We start from the raw sequence: 13143 nt of genomic DNA on the forward strand, positions 1-13143 counted from the left end.
GCATAAAGCGCCCCCTGGCGGTGGCCACGATTCCCAACAGGCCAGAACCTCTTTGTCCCTTTCCTGTGGTCCTCTTTTTGTCCAGACCGGTTGCCCCCTCGTGACCCAGAAGCTATTATTGTCCCTTTCCAGTCCCTGCAGGCATCCCGGCCAGATAATAACCCCGGGAATCTGCCTCTAATATATACATATATAAAGTTACAAACTCCACAAAGAACCATAGCAAGGTTTGGGGCAGCCACCCATATATTTGGTTTCCTCGCTGCAAATTGAAGTAAATGATAACGCTGCTGTGCACAAAACCGAGTCCAGAACTGAGGGAATAGGGAGAAGGTGGAGGCTTTGAAAGGGGAAGACAGGAAGTGAAGTCAAAGGGGTCGTGTTAATGAGGGTCTTCAACCATAAGCTCGAGCCCCGACGTGACATCACAGGGGCCGGAGCCAGCAAGGTCTCCTTCCATAGGCTCTGACCCAGAAGTGATGTCAAGAAGGCCAGGAAGGATCTCCCGTGAATGGTCTACAGGAAAGAGAGAAAAAGAGTCGGTGCACTCTGCCACATCCTGGTCTTATTCGGAACTGTCCTTACTCAAGCCCTTTAACTGCCTCACATGTGCACATATGTGACTATATATATATATATATATATATATATATATATATATATATATAATATATATATATATATAATATATATATATAATATATATATTATATATATATATATATAATATATATATATATATATATATATATATATATATATATATATATATATATATATATATATAGAGGGCGCAGTGGTGGTGGTAGCTGCTGCCCTTGAGTTAGGAGACCGGGTTCGCTTCCGGGTCCTCCCTGCGTGGAGTTTGCATGTTCTCCCGTGTCTCGTGGGTTTCCTCCAGGCTCGGTTTCCTCCCACAATCAAAAGACATGCAGGTTAGGTGGATTGGCGATTCTGAATTGGCCCTAGTGTGTGCTTGGTGTGTGGGTGTGTTTGTGTGTGTCCTGCGGTGGGTTGGCACCCTGCTCAGGATTGGTCCCTGTGTTGGCTGGGATTGGCTCCAGCAGACCCCCGTGACCCTGTATTCGGATTCAGCGGGTTGGAAAATGGATGGATGGATATATATATATATATATTGTGAACGGTACCCGGGCACAGACAGGCGGACATGTTGTTTTGTCACCACCACGTTTATTCACAAATTATTTACAATTATTGGTCACCAAGACCCCAGTCCATCGGTCACAAAGACCTAGTCACGTGCACAAAACCCCCAAATACCCAATGTCCTGGCCACAATGCCTTTCTTCGGGCCGCCTCCACTCTCCTTAGCCGTCCTACCTCCACCCGACTCCAGCACTGAATGGCGGAGGCGGCCCCTTTATGAAGGACCGGATGAGCCCCAGGTGTTCCCGGCAATCTTCTGGCCGCCCAGCGTGGCGGAAGTGTCGGCTGTCCTCCCGGCTGCTCCCGGGCACCGTCTCAAGTCTTCCCCAGCACTTCCTGGTGTGGCAGGAGTGCTGGGGAAACTCATCTCCAAGGCATTGGGCGCCTCCTGGCGGTGGCCACGAGGCCCCTACAGGGAAGAGCTTCCAAGCCCTTGACCCGTGGCTCCCAAAACAACCGGAAGGCGCACCCCGTGATCCAGGCGGGCTCTGACCCTCTTCCGGTCCCTCCTGGCGTCCCGGCGGGTCGCAGCCCTGGCATCCCTGACAGTGCCCACAGCCAGCGAAGACCACTGCGTGGGTAGGCGACCCGTCCCAGAGGGCAGCAGAGCTCAAAGCGGGCCCCACTTTCGAGGACAGCGGGGTCGGCCCGCACTCCTAGCAGGGACAGGGCGGAGACACAATCCAGACACCAACCCATGGTGCATCCCTGTGCCTCGCACAGGTTGTGCTCCCCCCTTTTACCGGCACCCCGGGGCCTCCTTGGTGGGCACCCCCTCCGGGACCTCCACGCCCCTTTGTTCTGAGCCACTCGTTCCCCCGTTGGCTCCTCCAGCTGCGGCGCACCTGCGCACCGACAGAGATCCTTCTGCAGGCGGCCCGACATCAGAGGGCTGTTCCGCCCGAAGGGTTCCTTCAACTTCGCCGGGGTCCGTCCCTACAAAGAGAACACAGGGGCAGAACCGCTGCCAAAGCACCCAGCTCGTGCCCGCATGCGGCAGCGTTCCCCTCAACGGCACCCGGCACTTGCCTGATCGGCACCCTCTCCGCGGCTTCCGTGTCCTCTCGGCGATGGAGTCGTCGGCACCGCCAGCTCTCTCTCCGCCCGGCCTCAGGGATTCCCTCTGCTCTCTCAGAGGGCAGCCAGCCACTGCGCGTGCACCCAGCAGCGCGTCTCACCTTATCGGAGGAATCGGCACCCAGCCCTTTATTCCTCCCTTCACTCTGGGGCGCCCTGGCGGTTTGAGACTCCTTATGGAATAAAAGGCGCCTCTGTCCGTCTGCGTCCCTATAGTGCGGCGCAAGACCGCAGCCAACTTCGAGGCGGGCGCTAGGACCGGGGCACTTAGCAGCCCGTGTCCCTTCAGCGTCCTCACGGACTCCCCTGCGCCCGCGCATGCAGTCAGCGGCGCCGCGCTCCTGTCGGAGGGCTGCTTTCGGAACTGATCATTGTCTTCACAGCCTTTTTCAGCAGCCCCTCCCATATGCTTTCTGAGTCGGCTGTACTCACCGTCTCCGCTGTACCTCTCCGGCTGGAGATTCCAGCGTCGCGCCGTCCGTTATCGATAGTAGCGTTCTCAGCGCCGCGGCGCCTTCCTCTCCAGTACCAGCACCTCAGCCGGAGGGCACATAGCACCTGTAACACACGCTGCCCGGCGGGCTGAAGGGCGCCTCCAGCTCCGCCAAAGCAGCCGGCAAAGACAGGAAGTTAACCGGCCGGAGCCTACCTGACTGTCGGCCTCCGGCGCCGGCCACTTCCTGTGGGCCTTCTCCTCCGGCCCAATCGGGTCTCCCCTGCCCGTGATGGACATTCCTGGTCCGCCTCTCTACAGTCATCGGCGGGCACGCAAGACACACCGTCCAATGGCGTGCCTGTCAGGGGAGGGACTTCGGTCAGCGGCCATCATGGCTCCCTTTCTGCGGGCGGCGTGCTTGCCGGCAGCCTTGCTGTTACCAGCGCCTCTCGAGCTGCAGCGTCTCCTCGCCGCAGCCCTCGCGGCTGCCGCTGTGCTGCGGGCCCGCAAACCAGCATCGCCCGCCACTGGCGCGGATCCTGGAGGTCCCTGCCTGGAAAACAAAACCTGCGCCCGGCCCCAAGGGCGGCTGCCGATAGGCAGGAACTCACCTCCCAGGTCCCGTCATACCGAGGAAGCGTCCTCGGCGTGGCCTCTGGGCGCCATGCCGTCCGAAGCGCCTCAGCAGCAGCGGCGCTCGTTGGAACCGCTGCACTCTTCCAATGCCGCGCCGCCCGCCCGCTTCAGGGAATACGGCCCTCCTGCGGATCCCTGGCGGTCCGTGGGGTTCCTTTACCCAGCGGGGCTGTGTGCCGCAGCACCAGCGTGCGTGGGTGGGGTCCCCTGCTGCACCGGGCCGTCCACAACAATATTTTCTTGAACAGGTCTCCGCCTTGAAACAGGCGGAGCATCCTGCCGACTCGCCAGATGTGAGCGGTACCGGGCACAGACAGCGGACATGTTGTTTGTCACCACCACACGTTTATTCACAAATTATTTACAATTATTGGTCACCAAGACCCCAGTCCATCGGTCACAAAGACCTAGTCACGTGCACAAAACCCCAAATACCCAATGTCCTGGCCACAATGCCTTTCTTGGACGCCTCCACTCTCCTTAGCCGTCCTACCTCCACCCGACTCCAGCACTGAATGGCGGAGGCGGCCCTTTATGAAGGACCGGATGAGCCCCAGGTGTTCCGGCAATCTTCTGTACGCCCCAGCGTGGAAGTGTCGGCTGTCCTCCCGGCTGCTCCCCGGGCACCGTCTCAAGTCTTCCCCCCAGCACTTCCTGGTGTGGCAGGAGTGCTGGGGAAACAAATCTCCAAGGCATTGGGCGCCTCCTGGCGGTGGCCACGGCCCCTACAGGGAAGAGCTTCCAAGCCCTTGACCCGTGGCTCCCAAAACAACCCGGAAGGCACCCCCGTGATCAGGCGGGCTCTGACCCTCTTCCGGTCCCTCCTGGCGTCCCGGCGGGTCATAGCCCTGGCATCCCTGACAATATATATATATATATATATATATATATATATATATATATATATATATATATATATATATATATATATATATATATATATATATATATATATATATATATATATATATATATATATATATATATATATATAATATATATATAATATATATATATATATATATATATATATATATATATATATATAATATATATATATATGGGTGGCGCAGTGGTAGCGCTGCTGCCTAGCAGTTAGGAGACAGGTTAAACTTCGGGTCCTCCCTGCGTGGAGTTTGCATGTTCTCCCCGTGTCTGCGTGGGTTTCCTCCGGGCACTCCGGTTTCCTCCCACAATCCAAAGACATGCAAGTTAGGTGGATTGGAGATTCTAAATTGGCCATAGTGTGTGCTTGGTGTGTGGGTGTGTTTGTGTGTGTCCTGCGGTGGGTTGGCACCCTGCCCAGGATTGGTTCCTGCCTTGTGCCCTGTGTTGGCTGGGATTGGCTCCAGCAGACCCCCGTGACCCTGTATTTGGATTCAGCGGGTTAGAAAATGGATGGAGATATATATATATATATATATATATATATATATATATATATATACACACACATACACAGTATGTCCAGTGCTGCTACACCCAGTGACCTTGCATTAGCCAAAATGGGTTTAAGAATGTTCAGCAGTACTAGGGTGTTGTACCGTGTTAGTCATTATGGATGTAATGAGAAGTCAAGCAAAATGACACCTTTCATTGGCTAACTAAAAAGATTACAATATGCAAGCTGTCGTGACAACTCAGGCCCCTTCTTCAGGCAAGATGTACTTGAAAGCTTGCATATTGTAATCTTTTTAGTTAGCACATTTTAGTTATAGATCTTTCAAAATGTGTATATGTTTGTGTTCATTAGGTATTTTAAAGTATAATGCATTGATAATTTTCTAAGCTAAGAATCATCAATTATCCATCCTTTCATGTCCAGAATTTGCTTAAATCCAATTTTAGGGTCTTGCGGAGGGGTAGCCCTAAACAGGCAGCACTATGAGTAAGGCTGAAATCAACTGTGGACTAAATACAGTGCTTATCAATATCCTCTACAATCATACTGAAATGTCTGTATTTATTTTAGACTTTATATCAACAAAACCTTTTTGTCAGCCCATAATCTCATTAAGATCTTGTAACCAGCAATACCTAATTAAACCTAATGGATAATTTTTAGTAAAACTTACTAATCACTTGACACAATGGTGTATTATTTTATCTTAAATATTATAACAGCAGTCATCATCAATGTTTTAGTGGGCAGCATAACAGACATAGTGGTGTATGCTGCTGTCACCCAGGCAGGCCTGAACTGTGACATACTCGTGCTCTGAAAGGACGTTCTCACCATGTCCGCGTGATTTTCCTGCTTCATCTGAAAGGTTTGTGTGTCAGGCTGATTGTGAAATTTCATTGTACCCAAGTGCATAGGTGGTCCCTGAGATGGACTGAAGCACCATCCTGAGATAGCCTGCAAACTGGACTCTTAGGCATGGCCAGAAATCTTATATTGAACACAAACATGGTTGTAGACAAGCAAATCCTACCCATGATTGCTCTGGTAAAACGGTGCTTGCCAAGAGTTTCACCAACATTCCATGTCTTGTCTCCAGCTAAATTCAAATATTATATTTGCTGTCAAGACCTTGGCAGTCATGACAATGTAACTTCAACCTCCATTCAAATTATTTTCAAATCTTTCCCACAACAACATGCAAAAATGAACAAGTAGTAATTTTTAAATTCTATTAGATAGGTTGGGCAGAGTGGTGGCGCTAAGTGTAAAGATCTACGCTGGTGTGTAGAAGGCTGCCGGTTCAAATCGTGTTACCTCTAAAAAGGATTCTACTCCATTGGGCCCTTGGGCGCTGAACACTGCTCCAGCGACTTCTGTACAATGGCTGATCCTGCACTCTGACCCCCCAAAGGTCACATAAAAAGACAATTTCCCTTTCGGAATTAATACAGTGCCCAAATACCAAAAAAATGTTAGTCAAAGAGAAATGCATTAAGTGAAGAAATGTACTTAAAGATCGTTCCTCATTTCTGTATTGTATTGTGACATAAAATTGCATTTTGTGACTTCAATTCATCACAAACTGCGCTAAAGACTTGGAACGTTGTGTAAGTTAATGTCTGATAGCAGCAGTGAGCTTTTGTTCTCTCATCCAGTGGTGTGACCGCTGACCACAATCCTCTGTTTTCCAATCCACAGAGCCAAGCTTAAAAGTGTTACCCGAAAGTAAAGAGCAAAAAGTCCTGTGCAAGCTCGACGGCTGCTTCTTCCAAAAGGCGTTTGTGAGAATAAACAAAAATGGAGGACGTGTTAACAAATCTGAGTGTGAGAAGGTGGATGAGTGTTTGAGCAAAGCGACAATAATAGCAACCTCTGGGGAAGAAGTGAATATCACCTGTGAAGCTGAAGTGGCGGGACTCGACAAGCTGCTGATTGAAAACTACACACTACCTTCTAAAGGTAAGAATGGACTGCATAAGGGTCTGTTTTTTAACCAGACTTGCCCAGCTTGAGAAAACAGAGTGTGTGGAGTTATTAAAAAAATGGGATATACTGATCTGTGGGTGTGCGCTTGTGACATTAGGACATTGAATCTGTAGAACAGTATTTAGGTGTGAAAACAGTATGTGTGTAAGGACAGTAAGAGATGACATTAGTCCACTCATCCAAGGGAAGTTGTCTCTACAAACAATCTCCTGAGTAGTAATCTCATTTATATTTTAACATTATGTAATAACTTATATTTAATGTACTTAATCCATTTGTGCTTCGTTGGGGTGGCGAGAGGCACATTGCAGGATTTCTCATATGACATGGCACACACACACGGGCATTGGCATATTCTTATTGAACAGGAGCCCAGTGTAGAACTGCCACTTAGCCAAGCATGTGGACACTGGACCCTCCTGGAGGTCACAGCCAAGGAGAAAGTGCCACTATGAACAATGCTGCACATCCTTTGATAAACTAACCCTGAGTACTTTCAGCCAACAAATTATTCTGCAGAAGTGTGTCAAGAAAAGAAGCTGGCATTGTAATCAAAGTCAATATGCGCCCCTTGAGTGTGGCCTTACAGCTACCATCCATGGCATGACATCATACAAAAAAGCACAACCAGCTCACCAATATTTTTTTTTATAGATTTTTTTGTGTGTGATTAATAGCAATAATATTTCCATGTGCCATAATAAACCGCCTACCTAGCCTTTTCTGTTTCGTACAAAAAAAAAGGTGGTGGGTTCTTGTGATGGCTCAGGTCATAATGGGAGACAAGGGCACTTTGGGTCAATGAATGGAATGGGGTAAGGGATTGAGCCATGTCCATGAACTGCAGTGAAAGAGCACAAAGAAATGAAGTACAGCAAGTGCCTTGTGCTAATGGAAACTTGACACAGACGTGACTTGTGCACAGATGGCGGGAGTGATTTCAAAGAAGGTAGCTGGATTCAATCAAGACCCAAAAAATATTTCACAAGACCAACAGCCAAGTCCAAGACCATTGAAAAAACATCTTGAGTCCAACCCTATTCTTAAACGTTCAAAGTAACAAAATCTGAATATTGTGATTGTGGTTTCTGGCTGTGAGGTGGTGCGATGTACTGAAGAAACCAGAATTAAGGTGATGATGATGATGATAAAGAGCCCAGAACAGTCCATATCTCGCTGGAAGTGTAATTTGGGTAGATGGGTGCTAGATTGCTGTGGCTAGCTGAATCCACAGTAAATATGACTTGGACAATATAGTCGACCCACAACACTGTTTGCCTTATGAATTGATGTTGTGACCCAGAGGTCTCTACACCGTGGGCGCTGGATATATGGGAAGGTCTTGGTGGATAGGCAGAAGCTTCTTGGCTGTCTCAGCAGAGGATGGTTGCATGAAAGGGATGGCATCCTGTTTAGTGTTTAGGAGGAGAGGGTGGTCTTGTGCAGAACAAATAGAGGCTGGTACAAGTCTATTCTTCGGTTTAACACCCTTCCCACATGCTTTTTAAAACATTTTGCCCTGCCCACCTTCATTGATCTAACCCCATCTATTGCTGCCGATATCACAATATCTTCTATCCCACTGCTGCCCATACGGTATAGCATTCCTTTAAAGTCACACGCAGTTCACACTTGGACTGGATGCAAAAGTCTGTTTTGTTCTGCCCAGTTTTGCCCTGCTGGCCAGTGAAATAAGTTTCAGTTTTTCATGGCATCAGTAGACGAGAAAATTCTGATTCCCTGACCATCACTGCAGAGGATAACTGCAATGCCCATATGACAAATGTGACTCTCTAAATTGCCTTCAGTCTTATGAACCCCTGGGCAACATTTACTATACTATAATTGATAATTGATTCTGAAATCTAAGCTTTTGGAGTAATAAACAAAAAAAAGGTCTAAGATCTGGGCACACTTCATGTTGCAAGAAACAATTTACAGACAAGAGCATAATACTTACCGTATAAGTGTGGTGGATGTAGAGCTGCAAGTAAAGTTTTATGATATCCCAGTATCTGTTGTCGCAGCAGCCTTTATCTTTGATATGTGTTGGTTGGTTGGGAGCGTGCGCTGATACTTTGCGTTGCCGCACCCACCACAGGTGGATTGGGACCCGAGTTCAGCCATGTAACAGGCGACACCTCAGCAGCACGTGTGCTTTCATCCAAATAAAGTGCTCTATAGCTTTGGGCCTTCTCACTTTAATGTAATAATATTGTAGGAGGATGCACCACAGTTTGAATTTCTCAGGTTTGCCAGTGTTAACCATTTCAATTAAAGCCTCCATCCATCCATTATCCAAGCCGCTATATCCTAACTACAGGATCACGCTGGAGCCAATCCCAGCCAACACACCAGGCAGGCAGGAAACAAACCCTGGGCACTACAGGGTACACACACACACACACTAAGCACAATTTAGGATTGCCAATGCACCTAACCTGCATGTCTTTGGACTGTGGGAGGAAACTGGAGTACCCGGCGGAAACCCACGCAGACACGGGGAGAACATGGAAACTCCACGCAGGAAGGACCCAGGAAGCAAACTCAGGTCTCCTAACTGCGCCATTCTGCCAGTGTGTGATATGGTAAATGGCCTGTATTTGATATAGCGCCTACTAGAGTTCAAGAACGCCTACTAGAGTTCAAGAACCCTAGGCGCTTCACAACACAACAGTCATTCACCCATTCACACACACATTCACACGCTGGTGTAGCCACAGCTGCCCTGGGGCGCACTGACAGAGGCGAGGCTGCCGAGCACTGGCGCCACCAATCCTTCCGACCACCACCAGCAGGCAAGGTAGGTTAAGTGTCTTGCCCAAGGACACAACAGCTGCATTCTCATGCCGGGAGCCAGGATCGAACCTGCGACCCTCCGATTGCTGGACAACCCGCTCTACCGACTGAGCTACTGCTGCCCCCATATATGCCCCAATATGTGTATAATAGCTGTTCATTATTTTTTTTAACAGATAGATCCAGGATTCCTGTAGCTGCTGCTTTTGGCCTCTTCACTATAATTGCACTGCTGGTAGCTTATATAAGTAAGTCTTTGTTGATTTGTATATTGATTGCCAGCTCAATCACCAAGACTTTTTCATGGTCTTTGTCTTCTTGTCCACACTTTTTTTTGTTTTCTCCTTCCACATCCCAACGACACTCCTGCTAGTTTAACTGGTGATGTTGAATTGATTTTTTATGAGTGAGGGCTGAATGTGCACCACAGTGATCCTCTCCTTCTGTCCAGGGCTGGCTACTAATGTGCAGTCGATGCTGAAAAGACAACATTCAGCGCATCTACAAGGCTATAATGGAAACAGCAGGTTTGCAAGACTGGATATTCCTAAAATGCTAAACATAGCAGTGGATTTCTAATTTTCAAATTATTTTATGTTTTTTAACATATGCTATTATAAAAAATACCGTATATCCTCGCCTATAAGTCGGATCTTGAAACCTGAAAAATCGATCATAAAATTAGGCCCAACTTATACGCCTGTTCAAAAATGTGACCCTCAATTTTTTTTTTTCCATCTTCTTGCCTCCTTCAATCTCGCATCAGTTTCTCAGACACATCGAATTTTGTCTCAGCAGCGCAGTTACCAATTTATTTCGTCACTTCAATGACTTTTAATTTAAAACCAGCTTCATAGTTTCTTCTGATCGAACGCTCCACCATAGATAAGGGATAGTCTTACGATAAAGGTGTATGAGGGTGTGAGCTACACAGACAGTGGAAACGTCGATTCAGAATAATTCGGGTATTACCGTGTGGCGACTACCGGTGACTGAGACGGACTGCTCAGAAGCACACCTTTCTTTTCATCATTTTAGCATCTTTGCCTGCTGATATTTTTTTTTTTTTTGCAACTTTTGTCCCACTTCCACCTTGGATTAAATGGGTGCCCACTGGTTCCCCAACACTCTTTCTTGCTCCATGTATAATATCTTTATACTGTATTTAAAAAAACGAAATATACCATAAAGTATCTATCTATCTATCTATCTATCTATCTATCTATCTATCTATCTATCTATCTATCTATCTATCTATCTATCTATATATAATCGCATATAAATCAGGTCTTGCAAATTACACATAAATCGGATCTTGCAACCCGAAAAAATCGATCATAAAATCAGACCCCGACTTTTTCACCTGTTCAGAAACCAGCTTCCTATTTTCTTCTGATCGAATACTCCATCGTAGATAAGGGATGCTCTTACGATAAATGTGTATGAGGGTGTGAGATACTAAAAACACGAAACAGAGCAAACATCACTTCGGAATAGTTCAGGTATTACCGTGTGGTCACGTAGGCACAATACATAGAAAAAAAAGGCCGTGTGCTCCATGGTTACTCTCTCGAGTATGCGTTAGCATATCATAATCTCTTGGACCAATAGGGTGAGTTTTCCACATTTGACTTATATGACAGACATTGTAAAATACCAGAAGTTATACGGTAAAATCAACCCCCGACTTATTCGCGGGAGAACTTATCCGCAAGTATATACTGTACAGTACTACAGCGTTTCTCAACCTTTAAGTATTTGCAACCCGAGTTTTCATAACAGTTTTAATTGCGCCCCCTCTAACATTTTTTTGAAATGTAGATGCATATTTTATAATACCTACTTAACTTTTATCGACATTTATCTATCTCTATATTTATTGTTCTAGTATCAGAATGTAGTGTAAGTTAATTTATTTTGGTTTCAACAGATGTTTTTTTTCATATTTTTGGTTCTTGTTTTCTTTTTTTCACGTGTTTACGCCCCCCTTTTTGTTACTTCGCGCCCCCTAGGAGTGCCCGCCCCACAGGTTGAGAACCACTGCGGTACTATGTTAGTTGGTGGGTTTCAATTGTTTCTATATGGATGAGTGTGACTTTGTGTGCACACGACTGTAAACTGTGATAGACTGACAATCCTGTCTGTGGTCGGTTCCTGAGTTGAACCTAATGCTGCCAGGATAGACTCCAGATGGCTGTAAGCCTAAATTTGAGTTAGACGGGCTTGAAATCAGATGGCTAATAAATGCCACATGCAGAAAAGACTAAAGCCTGAGGCTGCCGTGTATTTAACACTGCTTCACATTGACTTTGTCTTCAGTCCAGGGTGTGTTGATCAACATTAGAAAATGTGTGTACAGTAGAAGAAACGGTTACTAAAATAACCCTGAATTTATCTTTTGCATCTGTTTTGTTCCTCTGTTTGCCATATTCTAATATAAATTATTTTTTTCTCGTGAAACAACAAACTGTGCCCTATATCTGAAAACTTGCCACTGACTTTATGCACATCTTCATCTCACCTCAAATAGGACAGAAGTGATCCTGATGGTCACGATGAGAAGTGTCTTCACTGGATGTCATGGAACAAAGTGCTGCTTGATGATTGAAAATCTTATTGATGTTGACATGTAATGTATACTGTTAAAGGAAAGTCACTTTGGCCTCTCCTGAAGTGACGTGCCCAGCCCACCACACTGGCCATCACAGAGTTATGAAGGATGTCAATACCAACATTGAAGGAATGCAGTCAACCTAAGGAAGAACTGCCTGCACTGTCCTTTCTTTTATATCTCTTCTGTGTTACCAGACCAGTCCAGCCTGTCATTGATGTAGACCCCCATGTACTTGCATGGGTGGACCACCTCCACATCCACTCCTTAAGTAGTGACCAGATGTAAGATCTTTGCAGGTGGCAATTAATTTCAATCAGTATCAATGCTCTGCATCAAAATCCTCCCATGCAAAAAGAAATTGGTGTCCTGTATTGATTTGGGTGTGCTGAATCCATTTCTGAAATTGGAATTTCTTTACCACAAACATTTTTTGTGAGATATCAGATTCAATGAAAAACAGAGTTTAAAAAAAAAACACTTAAGTGCAAGCAAAAGACAGAACCACAATAAAGAGTTGGGGTACCAGCCTGGTTAGCCCTTATAACTGAATGATTTGAAAAACAGAATTGCAGAGATGTCTTCACAATTGCAAGATCATAAGTGAATTGTCTCAAGATCTTCTGATCCTTCTGGCACGTCCATCTGGAAGTGGCCTCAGTGATGTAAAGGCTGTCCGTGTGAGGAAGAGAAAAGGCATTAGGACACAGCGCCAACCCCTGGAGCGGGAGGGAATTACAACCACTAAAGCCCTTAAGCTAGGGGTGCCCAACTCCGGTCCTGGAGGGTTGCAGTGGCTGCAGGTTTTCATTGTAATCCTTTTCTTAATTAATGACCTGTTTTTGCTGCTAATTAACTTCTTTTGAATTCATTTTAATTAACTTCTTTTTTTAAGAAATGTTTCCCTGAATTTCTCCATCATTCCTCCGAATTGCTTCATTTCTTTCCTTAAATGGCACCCAAACAGAAATGAAATGTGAAGTGAGGGAGCCAACAGAAGACCAGCTAAGTCAGGGCCTCAAACAC

At 46.4% G+C, this 13143-nt stretch overlaps 1 protein-coding gene across 1 annotated transcript in view; it reads left to right on the forward strand.

Moving 5' to 3' along the window:
- LOC120514461 (natural cytotoxicity triggering receptor 3 ligand 1-like) overlaps positions 1-12899 on the forward strand; it is a 240417-nt gene extending 227518 nt beyond the window's left edge. Inside the window, exons 4-6 of the mRNA XM_039734851.1 lie at positions 6420-6680; positions 9683-9754; positions 12037-12899. Of these exons, the coding sequence (XP_039590785.1) occupies positions 6420-6680; positions 9683-9754; positions 12037-12047 (344 nt within the window). The 3' untranslated portion in view covers positions 12048-12899. The remainder of the gene's footprint in view (positions 1-6419; positions 6681-9682; positions 9755-12036) is intronic.
- Positions 12900-13143: the final 244 nt, after the last annotated feature.

This window comes from Polypterus senegalus, chromosome 14 (genome assembly GCF_016835505.1).
Source record: "Polypterus senegalus isolate Bchr_013 chromosome 14, ASM1683550v1, whole genome shotgun sequence".
NCBI classification, from domain to species: Eukaryota; Metazoa; Chordata; class Cladistia; order Polypteriformes; family Polypteridae; genus Polypterus; species Polypterus senegalus.